The sequence below is a fragment of the Fundulus heteroclitus genome, unplaced genomic scaffold, assembly GCF_011125445.2.
Source record: "Fundulus heteroclitus isolate FHET01 unplaced genomic scaffold, MU-UCD_Fhet_4.1 scaffold_114, whole genome shotgun sequence".
NCBI lineage: Eukaryota > Metazoa > Chordata > Actinopteri > Cyprinodontiformes > Fundulidae > Fundulus > Fundulus heteroclitus.
This window is the reverse complement of record NW_023396527.1, coordinates 376140-401319: the sequence shown is the minus strand read 5'-3', so window position 1 is coordinate 401319 and position 25180 is coordinate 376140. Positions and strand designations below refer to the sequence as shown.

Genomic DNA, 25180 nt, shown 5'->3' with positions numbered 1-25180 from the left:
ATTGATGGAGATGTTTTAATTTGATTTGGGAAAGATTTAGATAACACGATCAGATAATTTAGCTTTATTTTTCATTTCTTTGTCACATCTTTACATGAAACATTAATCTTTGTTCCTCCAGAGTAGTGCCAGGATCACATTCATACACATAAACAGTAAAATAACAATAATAAAACAGCATTATCTAAAAAATGAATGTCTGAGAAGAACAAAGAGAGAAAATGTAAACTAAATCAAAGCGACGGCACCAGCAGGTAGCATGTTCTCCCTGTGCATGCGTGGGTTCTCTCTGGGTACTCCGGCTTCCTCCCACAGTCCTAAAACATGACTGTTAGCTTAACTGGCCTCTCTAAATCCTCCTTAGGTGTGAGTGTGTGTGTGAATGGTTGGTTGTCCTGTCTGTCTCTGTGTTGTCCTGTGATAGGCTGCTTACCTGTCCAGGTGAAGCCCGCCTCTCAGCCACTGACAGCTGCAGATAGACACCAGCAGCCCTCAGGACCCCAGCAGGGATAAGCCTGGTGGAAAATGGTTGGATGGACGGCACCAACAGGTTCCAGCAGCTCAGCTTTGTCCTGAAGCTGCTGTTCTGTTGGTGCGGCTCAGAGAGGAACCGTCCTCTTCAGTCTGACAGCTCAATCAGACAGAACCAGAACCAGGAGCCAGCAGTGTGGCTATTAAAACTACAGCACAATATTGAAAAGTAAAAAGCTCTACTGCAGCAGACGCTCTCTGGACTCAGCGGTACCGTTCAGAAACAAGCCAACAAGTTTGAGCACCAAGAAGGAAAGCAAAGAAAAACTGAAGAATCATCATTTCTATTAGTCTGCAGACCATTTCTGCCTGGCAGACCATGATCCAGAGGAACATCTGGCTCCAGCTGTTCTCCTCCATCCTCCTCCTCCTCCCAGGATGTGAAAAAGGAGGTGCTGGGAGCCCCATCAGCCCGGATGCTCTGTTGGCTCCTCACTTTAAATCGGCGCTGGAGAAGATCCAGAAGAACGCCGAGGAGTCAGAGACGCTTCAGGACCTGGTGAGGCCTCGCTCCGGGCCGACGTCCCTCGCTGGTCTGCCGGCTGCTTGGAGCACCGTGGCCAGGAGGTCAGGAGTTCAGGAGCTCCACGCCTCCTGGAGACTCCCTCTGCTCCTCCATTAGCCTCCCTCTGCTCCTCCATTAGCCTCCCTCTGCTCCTCCATCGGCCTCCTACTCCATCAGCCTCCTCCTCCATCAGCCTCCTCCTCCTTCTGCTCCTCCATCAGCCGCCTCCTCCATCAGCCGCCTCCTCCATCAGCCGCCTCCTCCATCAGCCTCCTCCTCCCTCTGCTCCTCCATCAGCCTCCCTCTGCTCCTCCATCAGCCTCCTCCTTCAGCCTCCTCCCTCTGCTCCTCCATCAGCCTCCTCCTCCTTCAGCCTCCTCCTCCTTCAGCCTCCTCCATCAGCCTCCTCGTCCATCGGCCTCCTCGTCCATCGGCCTCCTCCTCCATCAGCCTCCTCCTCCCTCTGCTCCTCCATCAGGCTCCTCCATCAGGCTCCTCCATCAGGCTCCTCCTCCATCAGCCTTCTCCTCCATCAGCCTCCTCCTCCATCAGCCTCTTCCTCCTCCTCCATCAGCCTCCTCCTCCATCAGCCTCTTCCTCCTCCTCCTCCATCAGCCTCCTCCTCCATCAGCCTCCTCCTCCATCAGCCGCCTCCTCCATCAGCCTCCTCCTCCATCAGCCTCCTCCTCCATCAGCCTCCTCCTCTATCAGGCTCCTCCATCAGGCTCCTCCTCCTTCAGCCTCCTCCTCCATCAGCCTCCTCCTCCCTCTGCTGCTCCATCAGCCTCCTCCTCCATCAGCCTCCTCCTCCCTCTGCTCCTCCATCAGCCTCCTCCATCAGCCTCCTCCTCCATCAGCCTCCTCCTCCCTCTGCTCCTCCATCAGACTCCTCCATCAGCCTCCTCCATCAGCCTCCTCCTCCATCAGCCGCCTCCTCCATCAGCCGCCTCCTCCATCAGCCCCCTCTCTATCAGCCTCCTCCTTCAGCCTCCTCCATCAGCCTCCTCCTCCCTCTGCTCCTCCATCAGCCTCCTCCTCCCTCTGCTCCTCCCTCTGCTCCTCCATCAGCCTCCTCCTCCCTCTGCTCCTCCATCAGCCTCCCTCTGCTCCTCCATCAGCCTCCTTCATCAGCCTCCTCCATCAGCCTCCTCCTCCATCAGCCTCCTCCTCCATCAGCCTCCCTCTGCTCCTCCATCAGCCTCCTTCATCAGCCTCCTCCATCAGCCTCCTTCATCAGCCTCCTCCATCAGCCTCCTTCATCAGCCTCCTCCATCAGCCTCCTCCTCCATCAGCCTCCTCCTCCCTCTGCTCCTCCACCAGGCTCCTCCGCAATCAGCCTCCTCCTCCATCAGCCTCCTCCTCCCTCTGCTCCTCCACCAGGCTCCTCCGCAATCAGCCTCCTCCTCAATCAGCCTCCTCCTCCTCCATCAGCCTCCATCAGCCTCCTCATCCTCCTCCTCCTCCATCAGCCTCCTCCTCATCATCATCTTCCTCCTCCTCCATCAGCCTCCTCCTCCTCATCATCTTCCTCCTCCTCCATCAGCCTCCTCCTCTTCCATCAGCCACCTCCTCTCCTCCCTCTGCTCCTCCATCAGCCTCCTCCTCCATCAGCCTCCTCCTCCTCCATCAGCCTCCTCCTCTCCTCCCTCTGGTCCTCCATCAACTTTCTCCTTCATCAGCCTCAAAATCCTCCTCTCTCTTCTCCCTCTCTCCTCCTCCTCTCCTCCTCACAGACTGATCAGCAGAGGCTCCACACTGCACCTCCTCTCTCCTCCTCCACGGTTCAAAGGAGTCATGGAGACGGTTCTAGCTTCTCCAGAGCAGAGCGCTGTACCTCCTCTCTCCTCCTCCACGGTTCAGAGGATTCATGGAGACGGTTCTAGCTTCTCCAGAGCAGAGCGCTGCACCTCCTCTCTCCTCCTCCACGGTTCAGAGGAGTCATGGAGACGGTTCTAGCGTCTCCAGAGCAGAGCGCTGCACCTCCTCTCTCCTCCACGGTTCAGAGAAGTCATAAAGACGGTTCTAGCGTTTTCAGAGCAGAGCGCTGCACCTCCTCTCTCCTCCACGGTTCAGAGGAGTCATGGAGACGGTTCTAGCATCTCCAGAGCAGAGCACTGCACCTCCTCTCTCCTCCTCCACGGTTCAGAGGAGTCATGGAGACGGTTCTAGCGTCTCCAGAGCAGAGCGCTGCACCTCCTCTCTCCTCCACGGTTCAGAGGAGTCATGGAGACGGTTCCAGCGTCTCCAGAGCGGAGCACTGCACCTCCCCTCTCCTCCTCCACGGTTCAGAGGAGTCATGGAGACGGTTCTAGCGTCTCCAGAGCAGAGCGCTGTACCTCCTCTCTCCTCCTCCACGGTTCAGAGGATTCATGGAGACGGTTCTAGCTTCTCCAGAGCAGAGCGCTGCACCTCCTCTCTCCTCCTCCACGGTTCAGAGGAGTCATGGAGACGGTTCTAGCGTCTCCAGAGCAGAGCGCTGCACCTCCTCTCTCCTCCACGGTTCAGAGAAGTCATAAAGACGGTTCTAGCGTTTTCAGAGCAGAGCGCTGCACCTCCTCTCTCCTCCACGGTTCAGAGGAGTCATGGAGACGGTTCTAGCATCTCCAGAGCAGAGCACTGCACCTCCTCTCTCCTCCTCCACGGTTCAGAGGAGTCATGGAGACGGTTCTAGCGTCTCCAGAGCAGAGCGCTGCACCTCCTCTCTCCTCCACGGTTCAGAGGAGTCATGGAGACGGTTCCAGCGTCTCCAGAGCGGAGCACTGCACCTCCCCTCTCCTCCTCCACGGTTCAGAGGAGTCATGGAGACGGTTCTAGCGTCTCCAGAGCAGAGCGCTGCACCTCCTCTCTCCTCCACGGTTCAGAGAAGTCATAGAGACGGTTCTAGCGTTTTCAGAGCAGAGCGCTGCACCTCCTCTCTCCTCCACGGTTCAGAGGAGTCATGGAGACGGTTCTAGCATCTCCAGAGCAGAGCGCTGCACCTCCTCTCTCCTCCACGGTTCAGAGAAGTCATAAAGACGGTTCTAGCGTTTTCAGAGCAGAGCGCTGCACCTCCTCTCTCCTCCACGGTTCAGAGGAGTCATGGAGACGGTTCTAGCATCTCCAGAGCAGAGCACTGCACCTCCTCTCTCCTCCTCCACGGTTCAGAGGAGTCATGGAGACGGTTCTAGCGTCTCCAGAGCAGAGCGCTGCACCTCCTCTCTCCTCCACGGTTCAGAGGAGTCATGGAGACGGTTCCAGCGTCTCCAGAGCGGAGCACTGCACCTCCCCTCTCCTCCTCCACGGTTCAGAGGAGTCATGGAGACGGTTCTAGCGTCTCCAGAGCAGAGCGCTGCACCTCCTCTCTCCTCCACGGTTCAGAGAAGTCATAGAGACGGTTCTAGCGTTTTCAGAGCAGAGCGCTGCACCTCCTCTCTCCTCCACGGTTCAGAGGAGTCATGGAGACGGTTCTAGCATCTCCAGAGCAGAGCGCTGCACCTCCTCTCTCCTCCACGGTTCAGAGAAGTCATGGAGACGGTTCTAGCGTTTTCAGAGCAGAGCGCTGCACCTCCTCCCTCCTCCACGGTTCAGAGGAGTCATGGAGACGGTTCTAGCGTCTCCAGAGCAGAGCGCTGCACGTCCTCTCTCCTCCACGGTTCAGAGGAGTCATGGAGACGGTTCTAGCGTCTCCAGAGCAGAGCGCTGCACCTCCTCTCTCCTTCTCCACGGTTCAGAGGAGTCATGGAGACGGTTCTAGCGTCTCCAGAGCAGACTGCTGCACCTCCTCTCTCCTTCTCCACGGTTCAGAGGAGTCATGGAGACGGTTCTAGCGTCTCCAGAGCAGAGCGCTGCACCTCCTCTCTCCTCCACGGTTCAGAGGAGTCATGGAGATGGTTCCAGCGTCTCCAGAGCGGAGCACTGCACCTCCTCTCTCCTCCACGGTTCAGAGGAGTCATGGAGACGGTTCCAGCGTCTCCAGAGCGGAGCACTGCACCTCCTCTCTCCTCCACGGTTCAGAGGAGTCATGGAGACGGTTCTAGCGTCTCCAGAGCAGAGCGCTGCACCTCCTCTCTCTTCCTCCACGTTTCAGAGGAGTCATGGAGACGGTTCTAGCTTCCCCAGAGCAGAGTGCTGCACCTCCTCTCTCCTCCACGGTTCAGAGGAGTCATGGAGAAGGTTCTAGCGTCTCCAGAGCAGAGCGCTGCACCTCCTCTCTCCTCCACGGTTCAGAGGAGTCATGGAGACGGTTCTAGCGTCTCCAGAGCAGAGCGCTTCACCTCCTCTCTCCTCTTCCACAGTTCAGAGGTGTCATGGAGACGGTTCTAGCGTCTCCAGAGCAGAGCGCTGCACCTCCTCTCTCCTCCACGGTTCAGAGGAGTCATGGAGACGGTTCTAGCTTCTCCAGAGCAGAGCGCTGCACCTCCTCTCTCCTCCTCCACGGTTCAGAGGAGTCATGGAAACGGTTCTAGCGTCCCCAGAGCAGAGCACTGCACCTCCCCTCTCCTCCACGGTTCAGAGGAGTCATGGAGACGGTTCTAGCATCTCCAGAGCAGAGCGCTGCACCTCCTCTCTCCTCCACGGTTCAGAGGAGTCATGGAGACGGTTCTAGCGTCTCCAGAGCAGAGCGCTGCACCTCCTCTCTCTTCCTCCACGTTTCAGAGGAGTCATGGAGACGGTTCTAGCTTCCCCAGAGCAGAGTGCTGCACCTCCTCTCTCCTCCACGGTTCAGAGGAGTCATGGAGAAGGTTCTAGCGTCTCCAGAGCAGAGCGCTGCACCTCCTCTCTCCTCCACGGTTCAGAGGAGTCATGGAGACGGTTCTAGCGTCTCCAGAGCAGAGCGCTTCACCTCCTCTCTCCTCTTCCACAGTTCAGAGGTGTCATGGAGACGGTTCTAGCGTCTCCAGAGCAGAGCGCTGCACCTCCTCTCTCCTCCACGGTTCAGAGGAGTCATGGAGACGGTTCTAGCTTCTCCAGAGCAGAGCGCTGCACCTCCTCTCTCCTCCTCCACGGTTCAGAGGAGTCATGGAAACGGTTCTAGCGTCCCCAGAGCAGAGCACTGCACCTCCCCTCTCCTCCACGGTTCAGAGGAGTCATGGAGACGGTTCTAGCATCTCCAGAGCAGAGCGCTGCACCTCCTCTCTCCTCCACGGTTCAGAGGAGTCATGGAGACGGTTCTAGCGTCTCCAGAGCAGAGCGCTGCACCTCCTCTCTCCTCCTCCACAGTTCAGAGGAATCATGGAGGCCGTTCTAGCGTCTCCAGAACAGAGCGCTGCACCTCCTCTCTCCTCCTCCACGGTTCAGAGGAGTCATGGAGACGGTTCTAGCGTCTCCAGAGGGGAGCGCTGCACCTCCTCTCTCCTCCACGGTTCAGAGGAGTCATGGAGACGGTTCTAGCGTTTCCAGAGCGCTGCACCTCCCCTCTCCTCCTCCACGGTTCAGAGGAGTCATGGAGACGGTTCTAGCGTCTTCAGAGCAGAGCGCTGCACCTCCTCTCTCCTCCACGGTTCAGAGGAGTCATGGAGACGGTTCTAGCGTCTCCAGAACAAAGCGCTGCACCTCCTCTCTCCTCCACGGTTCAGAGGAGTCATGGAGTCGGTTCTAGCGTCTCCAGAGCAGAGCGCTGCACCTCCTCTCTCCTCCACGGTGAAGAGGAGTCATGGAGACGGTTCTAGCGTCTCCAGAGCAGAGCGCTGCACCTCCTCTCTCCTCCACGGTTCAGAGGAGTCATGGAGACGGTTCTAGCGTCTCCAGAGCAGAGTGCTGCACCTCCTCTCTCATCCACGGTTCAGAGGAGTCATGGAGAAGGTTCTAGCGTCTCCAGAGCAGAGCGCTGCACCTCCTCTCTCCTCCACGGTTCAGAGGAGTCATGGAGACGGTTCTAGCGTCTCCAGAGCAGAGCGCTGCACCTCCTCTCTCCTCTTCCACAGTTCAGAGGTGTCATGGAGATGGTTCTAGCGTCTCCAGAGCAGAGCGCTGCACCTCCTCTCTCCTCCACGGTTCAGAGGAGTCATGGAGACGGTTCTAGCGTCTCCAGAGCAGAGCGCTGCACCTTCTCTCTCCTCCACGGTTCAGAGGAGTCCATGGAGACGGTTCTAGCGTCTCCAGAGCAGAGCGCTTGCACCTCCTCTCTCCTCCTCCACAGATCAGAGGAATCATGGAGGCCGTTCTAGCGTCTCCAGAACAGAGCGCTGCACCTCCTCTCTCCTCCTCCACGGTTCAGAGGAGTCATGGAGACGGTTCTAGCGTCTCCAGAGGGGAGCGCTGCACCTCCCCTCTCCTCCTCCACGGTTCAGAGGAGTCATGGAGACGGTTCTAGCGTCTCCAGAGCAGAGCGCTGCACCTCCTCTCTCCTCCACGGTTCAGAGGAGTCATGGAGACGGTTCTAGCGTCTCCAGAGCAGAGCGCTGCACCTCCTCTCTCCTCTTCCACAGTTCAGAGGTGTCATGGAGATGGTTCTAGCGTCTCCAGAGCAGAGCGCTGCACCTCCTCTCTCCTCCACGGTTCAGAGGAGTCATGGAGACGGTTCTAGCGTCTCCAGAGCAGAGCGCTGCACCTTCTCTCTCCTCCACGGTTCAGAGGAGTCATGGAGACGGTTCTAGCGTCTCCAGAGCAGAGCGCTGCACCTCCTCTCTCCTCCTCCACAGATCAGAGGAATCATGGAGGCCGTTCTAGCGTCTCCAGAACAGAGCGCTGCACCTCCTCTCTCCTCCTCCACGGTTCAGAGGAGTCATGGAGACGGTTCTAGCGTCTCCAGAGGGGAGCGCTGCACCTCCCCTCTCCTCCTCCACGGTTCAGAGGAGTCATGGAGACGGTTCTAGCGTCTTCAGAGCAGAGCGCTGCACCTCCTCTCTCCTCCACGGTTCAGAGGAGTCATGGAGACGGTTCTAGCGTCTCCAGAACAAAGCGTTGCACCTCCTCTCTCCTCCACGGTTCAGAGGAGTCATGGAGTCGGTTCTAGCGTCTCCAGAGCAGAGCTCTGCACCTCCTCTCTCCTCCACGGTGAAGAGGAGTCATGGAGACGGTTCTAGCGTCTCCAGAGCAGAGCGCTGCACCTCCTCTCTCCTCCACGGTTCAGAGGAGTCATGGAGACGGTTCTAGCGTCTCCAGAACAAAGCGCTGCACCTCCTCTCTCCTCCACGGTTCAGAGGAGTCATGGAGTCGGTTTCTAGCGTCTCCAGAGCAGAGCGCTGCACCTCCTCTCTCCTCCACGGTGAAGAGGAGTCATGGAGACGGTTCTAGCGTCTCCAGAGCAGAGCGCTGCACCTCCTCTCTCCTCCACGGTTCAGAGGAGTCATGGAGACGGTTCTAGCGTCTCCAGAGCAGAGTGCTGCACCTCCTCTCTCATCCACGGTTCAGAGGAGTCATGGAGAAGGTTCTAGCGTCTCCAGAGCAGAGCGCTGCACCTCCTCTCTCCTCCACGGTTCAGAGGAGTCATGGAGACGGTTCTAGCGTCTCCAGAGCAGAGCGCTGCACCTCCTCTCTCCTCTTCCACAGTTCAGAGGTGTCATGGAGACGGTTCTAGCGTCTCCAGAGCAGAGCGCTGCACCTCCTCTCTCCTCCACGGTTCAGAGGAGTCATGGAGACGGTTCTAGCGTCTCCAGAGCAGAGCGCTGCACCTCCTCTCTCCTCCACGGTTCAGAGGAGTCATGGAGACGGTTCTAGCGTCTCCAGAGCAGAGCGCTGCACCTCCCCTCTCCTCCACGGTTCAGAGGAGTCATGGAGACGGTTCTAGCATCTCCAGAGCAGAGCGCTGCACCTCCTCTCTCCTCCTCCACAGATCAGAGGAATCATGGAGGCCGTTCTAGCGTCTCCAGAACAGAGCGCTGCACCTCCTCTCTCCTCCTCCACGGTTCAGAGGAGTCATGGAGACGGTTCTAGCGTCTCCAGAGGGGAGCGCTGCACCTCCTCTCTCCTCCACGGTTCAGAGGAGTCATGGAGACGGTTCTAGCGTCTCCAGAGCGCTGCACCTCCCCTCTCCTCCTCCACGGTTCAGAGGAGTCATGGAGACGGTTCTAGCGTCTTCAGAGCAGAGCGCTGCACCTCCTCTCTCCTCCACGGTTCAGAGGAGTCATGGAGACGGTTCTAGCGTCTCCAGAACAAAGCGTTGCACCTCCTCTCTCCTCCACGGTGAAGAGGAGTCATGGAGACGGTTCTAGCGTCTCCAGAGCAGAGCGCTGCACCTCCTCTCTCCTCCACGGTTCAGAGGAGTCATGGAGACGGTTCTAGCGTCTCCAGAGCAGAGCGCTGCACCTCCTCTCTCCTCCACGGTGAAGAGGAGTCATGGAGACGGTTCTAGCGTCTCCAGAGCAGAGCGCTGCACCTCCTCTCTCCTCCACGGTTCAGAGGAGTCATGGAGACGGTTCTAGCGTCTCCAGAGCAGAGCGCTGCACCTCCTCTCTCCTCCACGGTGAAGAGGAGTCATGGAGACGGTTCTAGCGTCTCCAGAGGAGAGCGCTGCACCTCCTCTCTCCTCCTCCACAGTTCAGAGGAATCATGGAGGCCGTTCTAGCGTCTCCAGAACAGAGCGCTGCACCTCCCCTCTCCTCCTCCACGGTTCAGAGGAGTCATGGAGACGGTTCTAGCGTCTTCAGAGCAGAGCTCTGCACCTCCTCTCTCCTCCACGGTTCAGAGGAGTCATGGAGACGGTTCTAGCGTCTCCAGAACAAAGCGCTGCACCTCCTCTCTCCTCCACGGTGAAGAGGAGTCATGGAGTCGGTTCTAGCGTCTCCAGAGCAGAGCTCTGCACCTCCTCTCTCCTCCACGGTTCAGAGGAGTCATGGAGACGGTTCTAGCGTCTCCAGAGCAGAGCGCTGCACCTCCTCTCTCCTCCACGGTTCAGAGGAGTCATGGAGACGGTTCTAGCGTCTTCAGAGCAGAGCGCTGCACCTCCTCTCTCCTCCACGGTTCAGAGGAGTCATGGAGACGGTTCTAGCGTCTCCAGAGCAGAGCGCTGCACCTCCTCTCTCCTCCACGGTTCAGAGGAGTCATGGAGACGGTTCTAGCATCTCCAGAGCAGACACTGCACCTCCTCTCTCCTCCACGGTTCGGAGGAGTCATGGAGACGGTTCCAGCATCTCCAGAGCAGAGCGCTGCACCTCCTCTCTCCTCCCTCTGCTCCTCCATCAGCCTCCTCCATCAGCCTCCTTCTCCATCAGCCTCCTCCTCCATCAGCCTCCTCCATCAGCCTCCTCCTCCATCAGCTCCTCCATCAGTCTCCTCCGTCAGCCTCCTCCTCCATCAGCCTCCTCCTCCATTAGCCTCTTCCTCCATCAGCCTCCTCCATCATCCTCCTTCTCCATCAGCCTCCTCTTCCATCAGCCTCCTCCTCCATCAGCTCCTCCATCAGTCTCCTCCATCAGCCTCCTCCTCCATCAGCCTCTTCCTCCATCAGCCTCCTCCATCAGCCTCCTCCATCAGCCTCCTCTTCCATCAGCCTCCTCCTACATCAGCCTCCTCCTCCCTCTGCTCCTCCATCAGCCTCCTCCTCCCTCTGCTCCTCCATCAGCCTCCTCTCCTCCTTCTCTCTCTCTCTCCTCCTTCTTCTCTCCTCGTCCTCCTCCTCTCCTACTTCTCTCCTCCCTCTCTCCTCCTCTCCTCCTCTCCTCCTCCTCTCCTTCTCACAGACTGATCACCAGAGGCTCCACGCTGCACCTCCTCTCTCCTCCTCCACGGAGGAACCGCTGCTCTCCTGTCAGAACTGCAGGAACTCCTGGATAAAGACGTCATTTCCAGGGTTCTCCACGGGGTTCTATTGCCTTTATTTACTGGTTCTGATCACAGAGAGACGGTTCCACATGCTGACAGTCAGACAGCTGCTGGAGAACGTTCTCCAGAACCACTGGTTCTCCTCCATAGATCTGAAGGACTACTTCCATGTTCCATCATCCCCGCTTCTCCTTCCAGGGGATTCCCTGTCACTACAACCTGCCGTTGGGTTCCTCTCTGGTTCCACGCACGTTCTCCAGATGCCGCTGCGCTCTGCAGGGATGAGAATCCTCTTTTATGTGGACCACCTGCTCTTGCTGGCTCGGTCCAGAGAGGAAGCGGCGGTGCAGACCAGAGCTCTGGCTCCACAGCTGACAGAACTGGGTTCTCCATAAAGTGCTAAAAGGTTGTGTTCTGCGTCCCAGCTGCTAGGAGCTAAACTGGGCCACCATGAGAGCCCAGAGCAGACGCTGTCAGCGCTGCTCCGCCGGGTCACACCTCCACACAGTGACAGCTCTGTCCGTCATGCGGCTGCTGTGGATGACGTCAGCGGCCCACCTGCTGCTTCCGCTGGCTCTGCTTCATAGGAGGCGCCTGCCTGCAGAGATGCTTCACCCGCCTGCGCAGAGACCCTGTGGCCAGAAGAGGCAGAGGATGACTGCAGTCCCTCCGTCAGTGGGAGCCCACCTGGCCCACTGGGGAAACCCCCCCCCACTGTGTCAGAGGGAGTTGCCCTCAGCAGACCAGAGTCACACGTCCCGGTGTTCACAGACGCTGTCAGGCTGGGAGGAAGGTGTCTGTCCCAGGTAGTGGCAGAGAAGTGGCCACACCACATGTCTCTCCACATAAAGGTGCTGAAGCTGACTCAGCATTTTGCTCCTCTGCTGCGGGACCAGCAGCTTCTGATCCACACCCACAACAGGCTCACAGCAGCGGCATAAAGCGCCAAGGCTGCTGCTTTAGCTTGAAGATGAATCCAGAACAATGTGAGCTGAAACTCTGTTAAATGATCCATGTTTAGAACATTGTGGCTCTGAGAGCCACTGTTCTAGCAGAACCCTGAGCCAGACTAGAAGACAGCAGCATTTTAAACAGACGCCAGAGCCATCAGACTTAAATATCCAGCAGCAGCAAGTGATCATGGATGGATTTATGTTCAAGGAGAGTTTATTGTTGGCTGCTAATCTCCAAGCTCTAGTGCCCCCCCCCCCCAACCCTAAGCCCAGAACATCTTCATCAGCAGCCGCCACTGCTGAGAACCACACCTTGATCTGGACCTTCACACGTCATGATAACATGTTCTGGTTCTGCTGGCTTTAACTCTTTAAATCAGTTCTACTGGATCACATATCAGACATCAGTTCATCATGTTTCTGGCACTTTTACATTCAGGGACATTCATTTTCTACATTTGATCATTTATTTGTTCATGTTTCAGTTTTAACCTGCATCCTGGTGGCTTCAGCTCACATCTTTCATTCTTTATTCAGATTGCAGCGCTGCAGTTTGTCAGAGATCAGCTGTAAACATCTGGTCTCTGCCCTGAAGTCCAACCCATCCCATCTGACAGAACTGGACCTGAGCTGGAACGACCTGAAAGATGGTGGAGTGAAGGAGCTCTGTGGTTTCCTCCAGACTCCCCTCTGCAAACTACAGAAACTGAGGTCAGACTCCATGTTTTAGTTCTGATATCTGTGATGTGAAAGTTGTGTTGACACTAAACTGCAGACATCTGGCTGATATTCTACTGATCCACACTGAGGATCTTCATGGTAAAGTCTGCTTTCTTCTTCTCTGCTTTGCTCCACTTAAAGTTTCTTTCTTTTTCTAACTTCCTGTCAGCATTTATTCAATAATCAGCAGAAAACATCAAACAATGAGCTGAATTTCAGTTTAGAGTTGCAGCTTTTATCCAGAACTGAGTAAGAGGAAGAGAGAAGAAATAAAATGCTGATGTTTCATTTATTTGAAGGTTTTTAATCTCTTTAAACCTTCATCAGGTCAGTTTTTCTCCATTTTCTACAGGATGATGTTAAAATAATTGAATAAGTGGATGTAATTGAGCTGAAAAGCAAAGTTCAGATCTTGTATTGTAATAAATCTTTGCTGAGTTTGTTCCTGGACTTGGAGCCAGTTTTTAATGTTGTCTCTCTGTGTAACTGAGTCTGAGCCCTGATCTCAGGTCAGAAGCGGACAGCATTGGGACCCCCAGTGTGTAGAAATGCCCCTCATGTGAAGCGGCTCAGAGGGGATTCAAGCCAGTTTAGAAAAGTCAATTTCAGCTCCTGGAATCTGTGTGACAGAAACAAATCTATAATCCCTGATTGATGCTTCAGCACTTTTAGAAGCTCTGCAAGGATTTTACTGACTAAAACACTCAGACACAACATGTCACAGTAGCAGGTTCTGCTTCTGGGAGCTTCAGCTCCTAAAGTCAGTTTACATGAAATATTCTCCATCACATCATGTTGTTATGGCTGTGGAATCAGTAAAATACTTAATTTATCTGCATTAATCTCCATTTGTTCATATTTGCTCCACAGTTGCTGCTGACTTGTTTGTTTTCTGTGAAACTTGAATAATTTGGCTGCAGAAGCTGAGTTTGTATTGATGGAGCTGCTGGTGGAGCTGACAGAGGTGAAGAGCTGAAGTCAGCAGGGCTGTCATTTAGAAAGCTTGCTGACACTAAATCGAGCTGAAATGTGCGTACGCCACTTTCCAGCAGAAGTTAGGATCTCTAAAAATGAACTTAGGGGAAAATGTGTGGTCCTCATGCCAGCTCTGACCCAGGCGTACGCTCATTTTGGAGACGGGGAAACTGGAGACGCAGATGGTGAAGTGGTGAATTACAGCCAACCTGCATGAGGATTCCTCTCAGACGTTCACTTTCACTCCATATCAGACTTTAATCAGAGATCATCTTGATCAGAAGCATTAAAACCTCAGTATTATTCATTCTGCTGCTGGTGACTCTTAAATCCATCTGGGACATTTCAGATAAATCTAAATGCCCATAAGCCATCTTAAATCTTAAATCAAAGTCTGCTAACATCTTCTCTGGGTTTTCTACCTTCACATTCCTCTCTCCAATCATCACCAGGGTGACGTGTTCCACAGATTATTGTGACCAGGTGAGCAGCAATCACTTTAATTGCTGCAAACAGTCAAACACACTCGTGCGTAATGCTGCTGGCTGGATGCATTGGCACTGCTGGAAGACCGTGCAGATGGAGAATTGAGGAAACGCGCTTTCAGGATCAAAGATTTCCTGGCCAATAATGAGGACTGGCCAATATCCTGCTTCTGACTCCCAGCATGCATTGTGCTGTTCCCCACAGGGGAAAGTGGCTCCACCTCCCTGTGAGGAGGTGAAAGGCAGCTCTCCACCCCCCAGAGAGCAGAGAAGGAGGCTTTCTGCTCACACCCAGGCAGTGCTCACCTTTTTAGGGGGGGGGGGGGGGGGGGGACCTCTCTCCTCTGAATGTGGATCTGAACCCACAGCCACAGGGGAATTTCAACACGGAGCAAAGCGTGGTTTAATTTTTAACAACTTATTTTAACAGCTTCTTAACAACTTGTTTTAATGTGGACAACATCTGAGCTTTTACCTCTGATTTCCACATTTAATAAACGCCTCTCTGGGAAATTTTCTCAACGTTTCTTTGCTTTTTCTCCGTGGCTGCCACGTCACCATGATGAAAAAATTATCAGCTGACACATTTTCTACAAATTAACATTCATGCGGTGCTTTGCATCGAGCGTTTCTGCTTGAATCTGGGCGTGTAGAGGGCAGAACCTGAGCCAGAACCTGGTACCAAATGTATCGCTACAGCTGGGATCTAGAAAGGAAAATGGCTGCTGCTGTGTCTGAGCATGGTTTGATTCATCTGAATATTTTTACCATACTCCATTTTCTTTTTCTTGGCATTCACTTTTAGTACGGATTCCACACAAAGTTTCTAAATGAGAGCCAGGACTGTAAAAACTGCTAAACAAGTTTTAACTGTTGAAAGTTCTGATATTGTTGATTGTTGAAGAGCTGAAGTCAGCAGGTCTTTATTGAAGCAGCAGCTTGTTGTCATTAATATTAATGAGAGTTCTTTAACTGGTTCTGTTGGACTGTTAGAACCTGCATCCTGGTGGCTTCAGCTCACATCTTTCATTCTTTATTCAGATTGATGAAGTGCAGTTTGTCAAAGATCAGCTGTGATCATCTGGTAACGGCGCTGAAGTCCAACCCGTCCCATCTGACAGAACTGGACCTGAGGTTAAACAACCTGAAGGAGTCAGATGTTCAGCAGCTGCAGGATCTTGTAAAGAGTCCAGACTACAAACTGGAAACTCTGTAAGTAGATGGTTGGAGTGAGTCCAGCTGCTGTCAGCAGAACTGTTCTGAACCCAGTTGGTACCAAAGCAAAGATCCAGTGTTTCCAGTAAAGCTGCAGCTTCTCAGTGGGAGGAGAATGGTGACAGGCTTCCTGATTGGACACAAAGACAACAATGAGCCAATCAGAGGAGCCAGCAGCTTGTTGTCTTCCTGTCTTTGTGTCCATGTGAAGATGACTGTTGTTGTTGTGTTCATGTCTTCCAGCTGACAGCCTTCCACCATGTCTAGAGACAGTGGTCCTCATTCATCAAGCTGTGGAGCATCAGATCTGATCTCAGACTCTTTGTTCTCTCATTTCAACAGCAAACAGCTGATCAGTTTCATCTTAGTCACAGCTCTGAGATCAGTCTGACTGCAGCCTGCAAATCACTGATTTCACAGCCCATCATTCCATTTAGTCACCATGTGGTCTTTCTACAGAGCACAAGCTCTGCTGAAGTCCACTCAGCACATCTGGACATGTGTCCTTCTCTCACTAGTTTCATCCAGATGTGTTCAGGGACAGCCTCCATGTTTCTTAGTCAGCTGATGTTTCAGGAACAGATGTTCATGTTCAGCTTCCAGAGGCTGAAACACTCACTGATCTCCTCTGTTGCTCCTTCTTCTCTCTGCAGGTTGTGGAGGTACTGATGATCTTAGTGGAGGAGAGAAGCTGAGCTGTCCTGATGATCCAGAGGTTGAAGCTGCAGCAGTCTGACTTTAAAGAGACTCTGACTGGATCCTGATGATGAACTCTGACCTTAGAGATGTTGATCCTGTTTATCTGATCATGTCTGTCATTTAGTGTCTGATATTGTTTGTCTCTGTGGACCAATGAGGATCAAATGAAAACTAAGCTGCATTTAGTGGCTCCATGGAGTTTTGATCTGAATCTGATGAAACTGCAAAGTTGATCTTTTTTCTCTCTGCTTCATTTTCAGCCTGTAACCCAGAAATCTGAAATAAAGCTCAACTCTAAACTTTTCAGGCTGCATGTTTGCTTCATTGTGATGCAGTTTCTGCAGGTTTTTCAGCATATTTTAGATGTTTTCTGCAAATGTTTGGGCAGCTCTGCTCCTTTTATCTGTTGCTGCAAACAGCTCAGTGAGTAAATGATGGTTTCTTCAATCAGAGAATGAAGCTTTTCTTCAGGATTTTACATCAAATCTGTTCATTTCCTTCTTTCTGAAGGTAAAATCTAAAAGTGAGTAAAGATAAAGTTTGATCTGCTCCAGCTTCTCCTTTGGTGAGCATGGAAACACTTTCTGCAGCAGCTCAGAGACTTTCAGATCTTCTCTGGAGGATTTTCTCTGTTCTTCCTGCAGAACGGTTCTGGTTCTGTTGGATCTGAGGCTCATCATGCAGCTCTGCTCTGCTGAGGTCAGAACATAGATTTTAATCCTGTTTAGGGACTGTGGGGGTAAAACCTTCACCTGCAGCTCCTCATCAAGTCCACCGTGGACGTTGGAGAAGGAAAAGAGATTTTCTCTTTTCATCAGAAATTCAAACATGAATAATTTCCTTTTTTCTCATTTCCTGGACATTTCAGACGGACCAGAACCAGAAGCTGCTCTACAGAACCTGGATCCTCAGATCGTCTCCCTGTTACATAAATAACTTTAGAACCTGAGAAAGACGACATCTGGCATCCCAGCAGACAGGCAGAAAGATAGAAAATCATTTTAGATGTGATGAATTTTAAAGTTAAAGTTGGGTTAAAATGAGGAATTATTAAAATGATTCATGCATCAAACAGGGATTACTAGATTTAGTCAGAACTGAGTTTAAAAGCAGAAGTTTAAGAAGTTATCTGGATCCTTTGGTTCAGTTTCTAGCTTTAAAACATCCATTAGAAGCAAAGATCAGCAGGTGGTGTCTCACTTGATTCCCACTAAAAATCCCTGAGTGGAAATGAAAAGCTGGACTGTCAGTGTGGTTCAGTCAGAGCAGCTTTAGAGACCATTCCTCTGATGGAAGCGTGGGAACCTTAGAGGAACATTTCTCTGTTCATTTGTTCTGAAACATTTGTTCTCTGGATGTTTCCTCTGGTTTCCAGCCTTCATTCTGTCTCCATCAGGATAGGAGACCAGCAGGTGGCGCTGCTGAGCAGCTTCAGCTTTCTATGGAGCCACATTAGCAGAACCTTAATGGATCCAAACTGTTAGGCCAGATCCAGGCAGCCTTCGTGTTCTCTACATGATCTGGGATGAAGAGAAAAGCTCGGAGCACATTGTTGGAAACTGTGGCACAAAGAATGGAGTGAATCATTTCTTCATGAGCAGCTATGTACCTAGGATGAAACATCTGCTACAATTTGGCTAAATAGTTTTAGTCCCAGCAAATAAAAAATAAGCTGAGCCAGCAGTTTATGTCCGTAAACATGAAATGCTGCTACAGCCATGGAGAAACCTTTAGGAAGAGCTTCTCTGGTTTTGTAATCAACACAATACAGTGAGTTATTAATATGAACAGAAATATTGAGTCAAACATTCAGGAAGATGCTCACATGCATCTGTGAGAAAAGTTTCCACGCAGCGTCGTCTATGAAATGCAGATGAATGTTTTTGTCCTGACATCTTGTGTGTGAATGTGACACCAGAATGTGTCACTGATGACACATTCTGGATCTGCAAGCCTGTTTCAAGAAGAAAAAACTGATAAATACATGAGAAAAAATGAAAATAACAGAGAATTCAGCATTTCTGGACAGCATCTGAGGGTTTTCCATCTTTAACCACAGGTAATGACTTCTGCTCAGATTAATGAACGCACCTTTCTCCACCAGTTCAACAACATTAATGGTATTTCATGGCGGCAGCAGCTCCAGATCCACCAGTTACGTCACGTCTGCTTTGCTGGTTCTGGATCAGAGTAAATCTGCAGCTTTGAAGTTGCTACAGTCCTGATCAATGGAGAAAACAGAGGTCGTCAGTCAAGCTATTAGAACTGGAACAAAATGCAGATTATGTCAAAGAAACTCAGGATCCCAACACTGAACATCTTTGAATGCAGAAATCAGTTTGTTCTCTATCAGAAACATCATTTAGAGGCAATGAGGACTAATGACAGCAATGACAGCAGAAATATGACAATATTTTCTCCCTTCAGTTGGTTTGGAGCCATCAGCATGTGACAGCAGATCTTCTTCTCCATCTTCATCATCCTCACAAATTTAATAAAGGAAAAGGTCAAACAGCAGAAGTTCTCCATTAAAACAGTTTGTGTTAAACTTCTGTTGACAAAACAGTCGTTTTCTTTTATTTTTTATAATACCAAATAATGTCTTTAATAAAGGAAAATGTCAAACAGCAGAAGTTCTCCATTAAAACAGTTTGTGTTAAACTTCTGTTGACAAAACAGTCGTTTTCTTTTATTTTTATAATACCAAATAAAGCTCCCTTCTGCAGCTCAGTGGCAGACGGCCTCCAGCCAGACTGTCCTTCAGTACTGACAGCAGATCTTCCCCCACTACTGAGCACAAAGACTTGTAGAAGTCCACAGGTAGAGCATCTATTCCAGGAGCTTTGCCACTCTGCATGCTCTGCAGAGCTGCATAGAGTTCATTAGCAGACAGAGCTGCTTCCAGCTCTATGTTCCTCTGCTGCTCCACCTGAGGAAGACCAGTGTAGAAGCTCTGGGACACTGCCTGCTCCTCTCTGGGCTCACATTTAAACAGCTTGCTGTAAAAAGTCACAGCATGGTTACCAGTTGCTGGATGATCAGTCAGCACCTGCCCAGTGTCGCCCTTTAAGCTGTGAAGGAACTTTTTCTGTCCATTCTTACGCTGTAGTGCAAAGAAAAAGTGAGATGGAACATCCATGTGGGCTCCATGCTGGAAACGGGACCTAACGAGAGCCCCCTGAGCTGAGACAGCCAGCAAGTTGGCTAAATCAGACTTCTTAGCTTCAAGTATGTGAGTGAGGCGTTGGTCTGCTGTGGCTTTAAAGAAGTCTCTGAGCTCCTCCACCTCAGACTCCAGAGCCCTGACTGAACCACCAAGGCTTTGGTCACATTCTCAGTGGACTGCTGACACAACTGTCTGATCAGCACTTTTACAAAATCCACCATTGTTGGAAAGAAATAAAATCACATTTAGTGCTCTGGTGGTTTTTCCTAAAAAAGGCAAATGTATCTTTAAAATTCCTCTCTTCCAATAAGGCTGTGTTAAAATGGCAATAAGCACTACTGGCTTTTACTCACTTTATAAAGACAGAGACTGTTACAGGTGAGTGATCAGAAAAACCAACAGGGCTGATTAAACCACTTTTAAACTATTAAAATGATGTTTAAACAATAAAAGCATGGAGCCTGGCCATAGAGAATAAATGATGTGCAGCATGAGTCCACGTGTTGCTCCTCACCATCAGTGCCGGCCCGAGCCTCTTGGGGGTCCTAAGCAGAATTTGATTTGGGGGCCCCCCTCCCACCATGCAGAATCACCTATGCTAGAAGACACAAACGTCACACTATAATGTAATAGCGAATATTATAAATGAATAAAGTGAGGTTATGTATTAATACAAAATAAATAAATAAACGAATAAATTTCACTCTTATTAAATCTTCTGAATACAAAATACAAACTGTCACAAAACATATTAAATTTCATCTTCACTCATTTATTATATATTATATACATTTATATCAGTGGTCACTGCGGACCGGTCATCGCTTGCCAATATTACCACTGAACAAGGGGAAGGGGGGGGTTATGTATATATATATATATATATATATATATATATATATATATATATATATATATATATATATATATAGATAGATAGATAGATAGATAGATAGATAGATAGATAGATAGATAGATAGATAGATATAGATATAGATATATAGTGTATTAGCAGCTTCCTCGTAAAATTGTGCCGGCATTTGTTTAGCATCAAAGTTTAACATTATCTCTGCCCCTAAATGAAAGTGCATGAGGAAAAATAAATAAAGAAGGGGAACCTGCAATTTCACATTTCTTTCACTATTATCTTACTATACATGAAAAAATGTGTTTACTATAATTCTAAAACACTACATTAATGTTGATTTTAAACAGTTGAAATAAAGTTGTCTCCTCCTCTCCTCTCCCTCACCCCCTCTGTCAGCATCCAAAGCCGTAACGCTCTGACTCTGGTCACTATGGTAACGTTTAAACGCGCCGTCAAGGAAAGATACAGATACTCCACAAAAGAATAAAAAGTGCATGAATTTTAACTCATAACCATAACGCTAAATCAATGGGAGCCCTGAGCTTGTTTCTCTGCAACAAGACGGTCCCATCTGGGGGTAATGTCTTCAGAAAGTTCATCAAAGTGACGTTTAACTTTTCTGACCCTGGTTGCTTCATACGGAGCCCGGGAGAGCACACTTTAAGTGATATTTTTTTTCAGGCAGTGATCATTTGTGAGCACGTTTCCTTTAATTGAGCCCTCGAATTAATAAAACGTGATCCCGTTGTAGGCCTAAATTGAGCTCTCGACATATGTAGGCCGATTTGGCGCTCACATTTAAGGCCCGTTTACACTACACCTAAAAACCGAGCCATGCCGAGACCGGTCCGAGCTTGGTCCAGTTAACTGAGATAAATGCAGCTGTTTACACACAAGAGTTATCTCGGTTATTTGTTCCTTGGTTGCTCCTCGCCTCCTAGTGGCAATCTGCGGTACTACCGCTCTTTGGGATTGAAGGCGGGACCGAGCAAATCAAAATGGCGGCACCCGTAATATTCAGGATGTTATTGTTAGACATAGAGTCGGCTTTTGGGACGTGGATAAGACAAATGAACGTCTAATAAGGATTTACAGACGCAGGAAACAACAACAGACGCTGAGGTTCATAAGCAGAATCATCTCTGGAAACCGTGTGGCACGGTAAGGAAGCTAGTATTATTATGAATGTCTGAAATTTGTCTGAATGGAGTGTGAATCGGGACGTGCAGCCAGACACGCCAGAAAACCCGCAGACAGTCAGCTGACTGTGAGCGGATGACGCGGTCTGCTCATGCGCTCCTCGTTATCAGGGAACCGGGCTAAAAAAACCCAGTCCGAGACCTACTGATGAACTGGTCTGCAGTTAGCGCGGTCCGGTTATTGTTAGCGCGGTCTGGTTCAGTCTGCTGACCGTTTACACACAAGAGTTATCTCGGTTACCGAGCTCGGACTGGTCTCGGCTCGGTTAAAAAAGTGTAGTGTAAACGGGCCTTTAGTCATTTCCGTCTGCTCTCACCGCTGCTGCCTGTCGCAACTTCGTGTTCCTCAAGCTGTTGAGATTGGGCTATTGTCTGTAACATTACAGTTCAATATTGGTAAGTGATGACTACCGTGTCTAATTAAAGCCTTTTTAGTTTTCACCATTAGGTGATGACTGTTGACTATAGCCTTTTTGTGCACACAATTTATTCGAGCACACGTTTTAATTATTCGTGGGTGCGTTTTGGTAGATCGAGATCTCGAATATACTATAACGTGCTCATGTTTACATGTGTCAAGACAATACTGAGTGCACGTTTTACATATTGTGGCCACGTTTAAGTAGATCGTGCACACAATGTTCTATAACCATGTTCACTAAATTGTGCTCTCGTTTTAATAAATTGTGCCCTCGTTTTACTATGCTTAAAATGACAGCTCAATTTAGTAAAATGAGCGCACACTGTAGTAAAACGAGAGCACAATATAGTAAATTGTGCACACGATTTAGTAAAACGAGCGCACATTCTCTCAACATGCAAAACATTTTGCGATGACCCCTCTAGGGCTCCGTAGCTTCAAACTGCGTTTCACTATTAAAACGCTGATGGCGTTGTGCAGAAGAGTCGATGCTTTCAGAATATCCGCGTCTGCAGCTTGCAGGAGCTGTGAAGCAGCGTTTATGCAAACAAGAATCTCGGTTTGCATGTTGACCAAAAAAATGAAAGAAAATGTACTTTTGGCATTCTTGAGCTGCACTGCGCTCCTCTTTTTTGTCACTGCTCAGTGATATTTGGATAGGAGCTTTTATAATCTCACCATATGAAAGCGCATCATGTGGAGATGACCAGCGAGTGGGACAGAGGCGTTTTATTGTGAAAGTTCTGCTCTCCGCCGTGATTAACTCACCGGGGAGCGCTCATCGGTTTATACTGTGACCAGAAAAGTTGTTCAGGCTCTCTACTGTCATAGAACTGCTTCACTCCGAGGCTCGATCAGTCGGAAAACATTCCAGATGAGGATTTTCATCATCCTGCACCTGCCTGTCACCTTTTGCTTGATGAGACCTGCAGCTGCTTCATTTTCAGTGTACGGCGCACGTGAGGGAGGAGGGGGGGGGGGGGGGCTGCTGGTCACCGCCAAGAGAGAGAAAAGGAGATATAAGCTAAGCGCCTGGGATACTACAATTATTACAGTGATTATTAGTTGGGCTATGTGTGATTAACTCGCCTCCCTGGCTGTGTTCAGGCGGGGCTGAATCGCTGACAACAATTAAGTCAACTTCATCTCCTGGACAGTTTTTGTAACGTGCTTTTTCCTTTGCTCTCCTTTTTCCTTTTCTTTTCACTTTGCCGCTCCACTTTTATGCTTATATGAAGCACTCATGTAAGCTTAGTAGTTAAAATGCTCCACGTATTTTACAAACAGTTGCCAAGTGACCGAAGATGCCGTTGGTGGACGTTTGGTGATGATGAGTTTTACCCAAAATGCACTTGGAGAAATTTTCAACAATCCACTTGTAAATTTGCTCCATAAAGTTAAATATAAGAGTGAAAATAAAGCCAGTCATGCAGAAAAAGATTTGATTCTATATTTTACACCCATTACATCACTAAAATCAGGCAGTCTTTTACAGTTTGAGGAAACCGTGACTGAGTCCTTACTGTGTAGCACTTATAATCTATTCTCCGTTACAGAGAAATGTTTCAGGAATGAACAAATTTCATTGATCCACAGACTTGTGAACTGCGAGAGTTGTTTGAAATACCTGTTTTAGTTAACTGACTGCTGATCAATAAGAAATGCCCGGGGCCCCCCATATTGTCTGGGGACCCCAAGCGGCCGCTTAGTTTGCTGGTTCCTCTGGCCGGCCCTCAACTGCAGCCGGAGCGAAGCTGCCGTATCCGCTCCACCGTGGCCGCTTACCCCGCCACCATCAGAACACTACAACGCCGGAGCAGCGAAGGGCAAACTGCGGTCAGACTTTAGCCCATTTTATCCAAGTTCTGCTGGTGCTGGAAACCTGGCGTCCCCGCCTCATGTGACCACATGTTATATGGATAATAAGAATGATAGCCCAGGTGGTGGCAGATCTCCTCTTTCCCCGCTAACTGCACACACACTACAAAGTTGTCCACCTGCATGGTTTGCATTTCCCCCACATGCGCGGAGGCTCCGTACATCATGTCGTAGCACCATGTGGCAGAGTAGAGAGCAACCAGGGTTTTTGTGTTTCACCCCAACCGCAGAATACAGTCTACAATCAGCACTTGGGTTCCTGTGATCTCATTCATGGATTGAATGACAGAGGCAGCAGTGAGTGTCAGAAATACTATGAGAAGATTCCACTACTGCAGCCAGACCATTTTGATGGAGCAGGTTCATGGAAAAGCTTCCTTTACCAGTTTGAATGCTGTGCTAAGGCTAATCATTGGACTGAAAAGACTAAAGCTGTCCAGTTAAAGTTCTGCCTCACTGGTCCGGCTGGAGCCATTGTCCATAAGAATCCCAGATCAGCTGATTGGAGCTATCGGCGGATTGTTGAGGAGGTCCAAGCTGCTTACGGGCCTTTTTTAGAACAGGCTGCAGCTATTGGCATTGAACTGAGGCAATAATCAGGAAAACTGGAGAAGCTCTACATGTACTAAGAGATGGCATCTACGAGAAGGTCTCTATTGTTTATGATAACTGTACAGAGAGGGAGCAAGATCGCGTTAGTGTGGAGATTTTCACTAATGCTTTAGCAGACCCCGACCTGATCCAAAAACTGTTGGAAGAGCGAACGCGCACCCTGGCATTGGCTTATGGAGTCGCTACAAGGATGGCTGCCTGTGCCGTCACACAATTGATGCGACCCACCACACGGAGCTTGACATCTCAGGGGGCCAGGCTAGCAATGGTGCATGAGGACCGCAACCTGTCTCAGTAAGAACAAACATTTAAGCAATGTCATGTGTCATAACTGCTCTGGTGTGGGTCATCTACGGAGAGGCTGCCCTTCACCACACCAACCAAAAGTCAAGCACACCTATCCCAAAAAGCCATCTGCACAGACACTGTGATTATCTGCACTAGAAATGGGAAGGAGGAAATGTGCATTCAGATTCTGATCCATGGAATAAAAATATGTGCCCTCCTAGACTCTGGTGCCCGGAGAAATGTGCTGTCCCTGCGTGACTTTAACTCGTTTGTTTTAGAGTGTAGACCCACCATCCAGCCATCAGCTGCACAAACATTGCAGGGAATCAGGCCAGAGGGGCTGCCTGTGCTGGGAGAAGTTGTCCTCCCAGTCCATGTTGGAAGCAAGATGGCGGATGTGAACTTGATCACTGCTGACACAGCTGAGGACACAGGTCATCCTGGGTCAACCCTTCCTGCAGCAGTCAGGTTCCAGCTTGGACGATGGGCGTAAGGAACTAACTCTGTTTGGAGAGAAGCTTCCCCAGTTGGGTTTTGACCCCCAGGCTAGGGTCCACGTTGTGAGGGTGGCCCGTACCACAGTCCTGGAGCCTGGGCGCCAGTATGTGGTGCCCGGCCTCTCTCCACCCTGCCCTACAGCCAGCCAGGTTCTCATGTCAAATCCCACTAAAACCTTCATTGAAAAGCACAATGTTCTTGTGGCCCATGTTGTGGTGCAGCAGCAACAGTCGGCCAGCCTACCTATCCGGATTTTCAGCCCTAGCACCATCCCTGTTAAGGTAAAGAAAGGAGCGGTGGCTGGAGTGCTTCAGCCAGTACAGCTTGTTGCAGAGAAGGAGCTTCAGGCAGCTGGAGCCGACAGAGCCAATAATGTGCATGAACCTGCTAACCCCGTCTCTTTTTCTATACCCAACCATCTCCAGGAACTGTATGCTGACAGCTGTGGTGGATTGTTGGAGGAGGACCGCCGCCTACTGGGCCAGT

At 50.5% G+C, this 25180-nt stretch overlaps 1 protein-coding gene across 1 annotated transcript in view; it reads left to right on the top strand.

The window, feature by feature from the left end:
- Nucleotides 1–15832, top strand: part of LOC118558242 (NACHT, LRR and PYD domains-containing protein 12-like) — a 24898-nt gene extending 9066 nt beyond the window's left edge. The window contains exons 4-6 of the mRNA XM_036128735.1: nucleotides 12208–12381; nucleotides 14892–15062; nucleotides 15719–15832. Coding sequence (XP_035984628.1) covers nucleotides 12208–12381; nucleotides 14892–15062; nucleotides 15719–15734 — 361 coding nt within the window. The 3' untranslated portion in view covers nucleotides 15735–15832. The remainder of the gene's footprint in view (nucleotides 1–12207; nucleotides 12382–14891; nucleotides 15063–15718) is intronic.
- Nucleotides 15833–25180: the final 9348 nt, after the last annotated feature.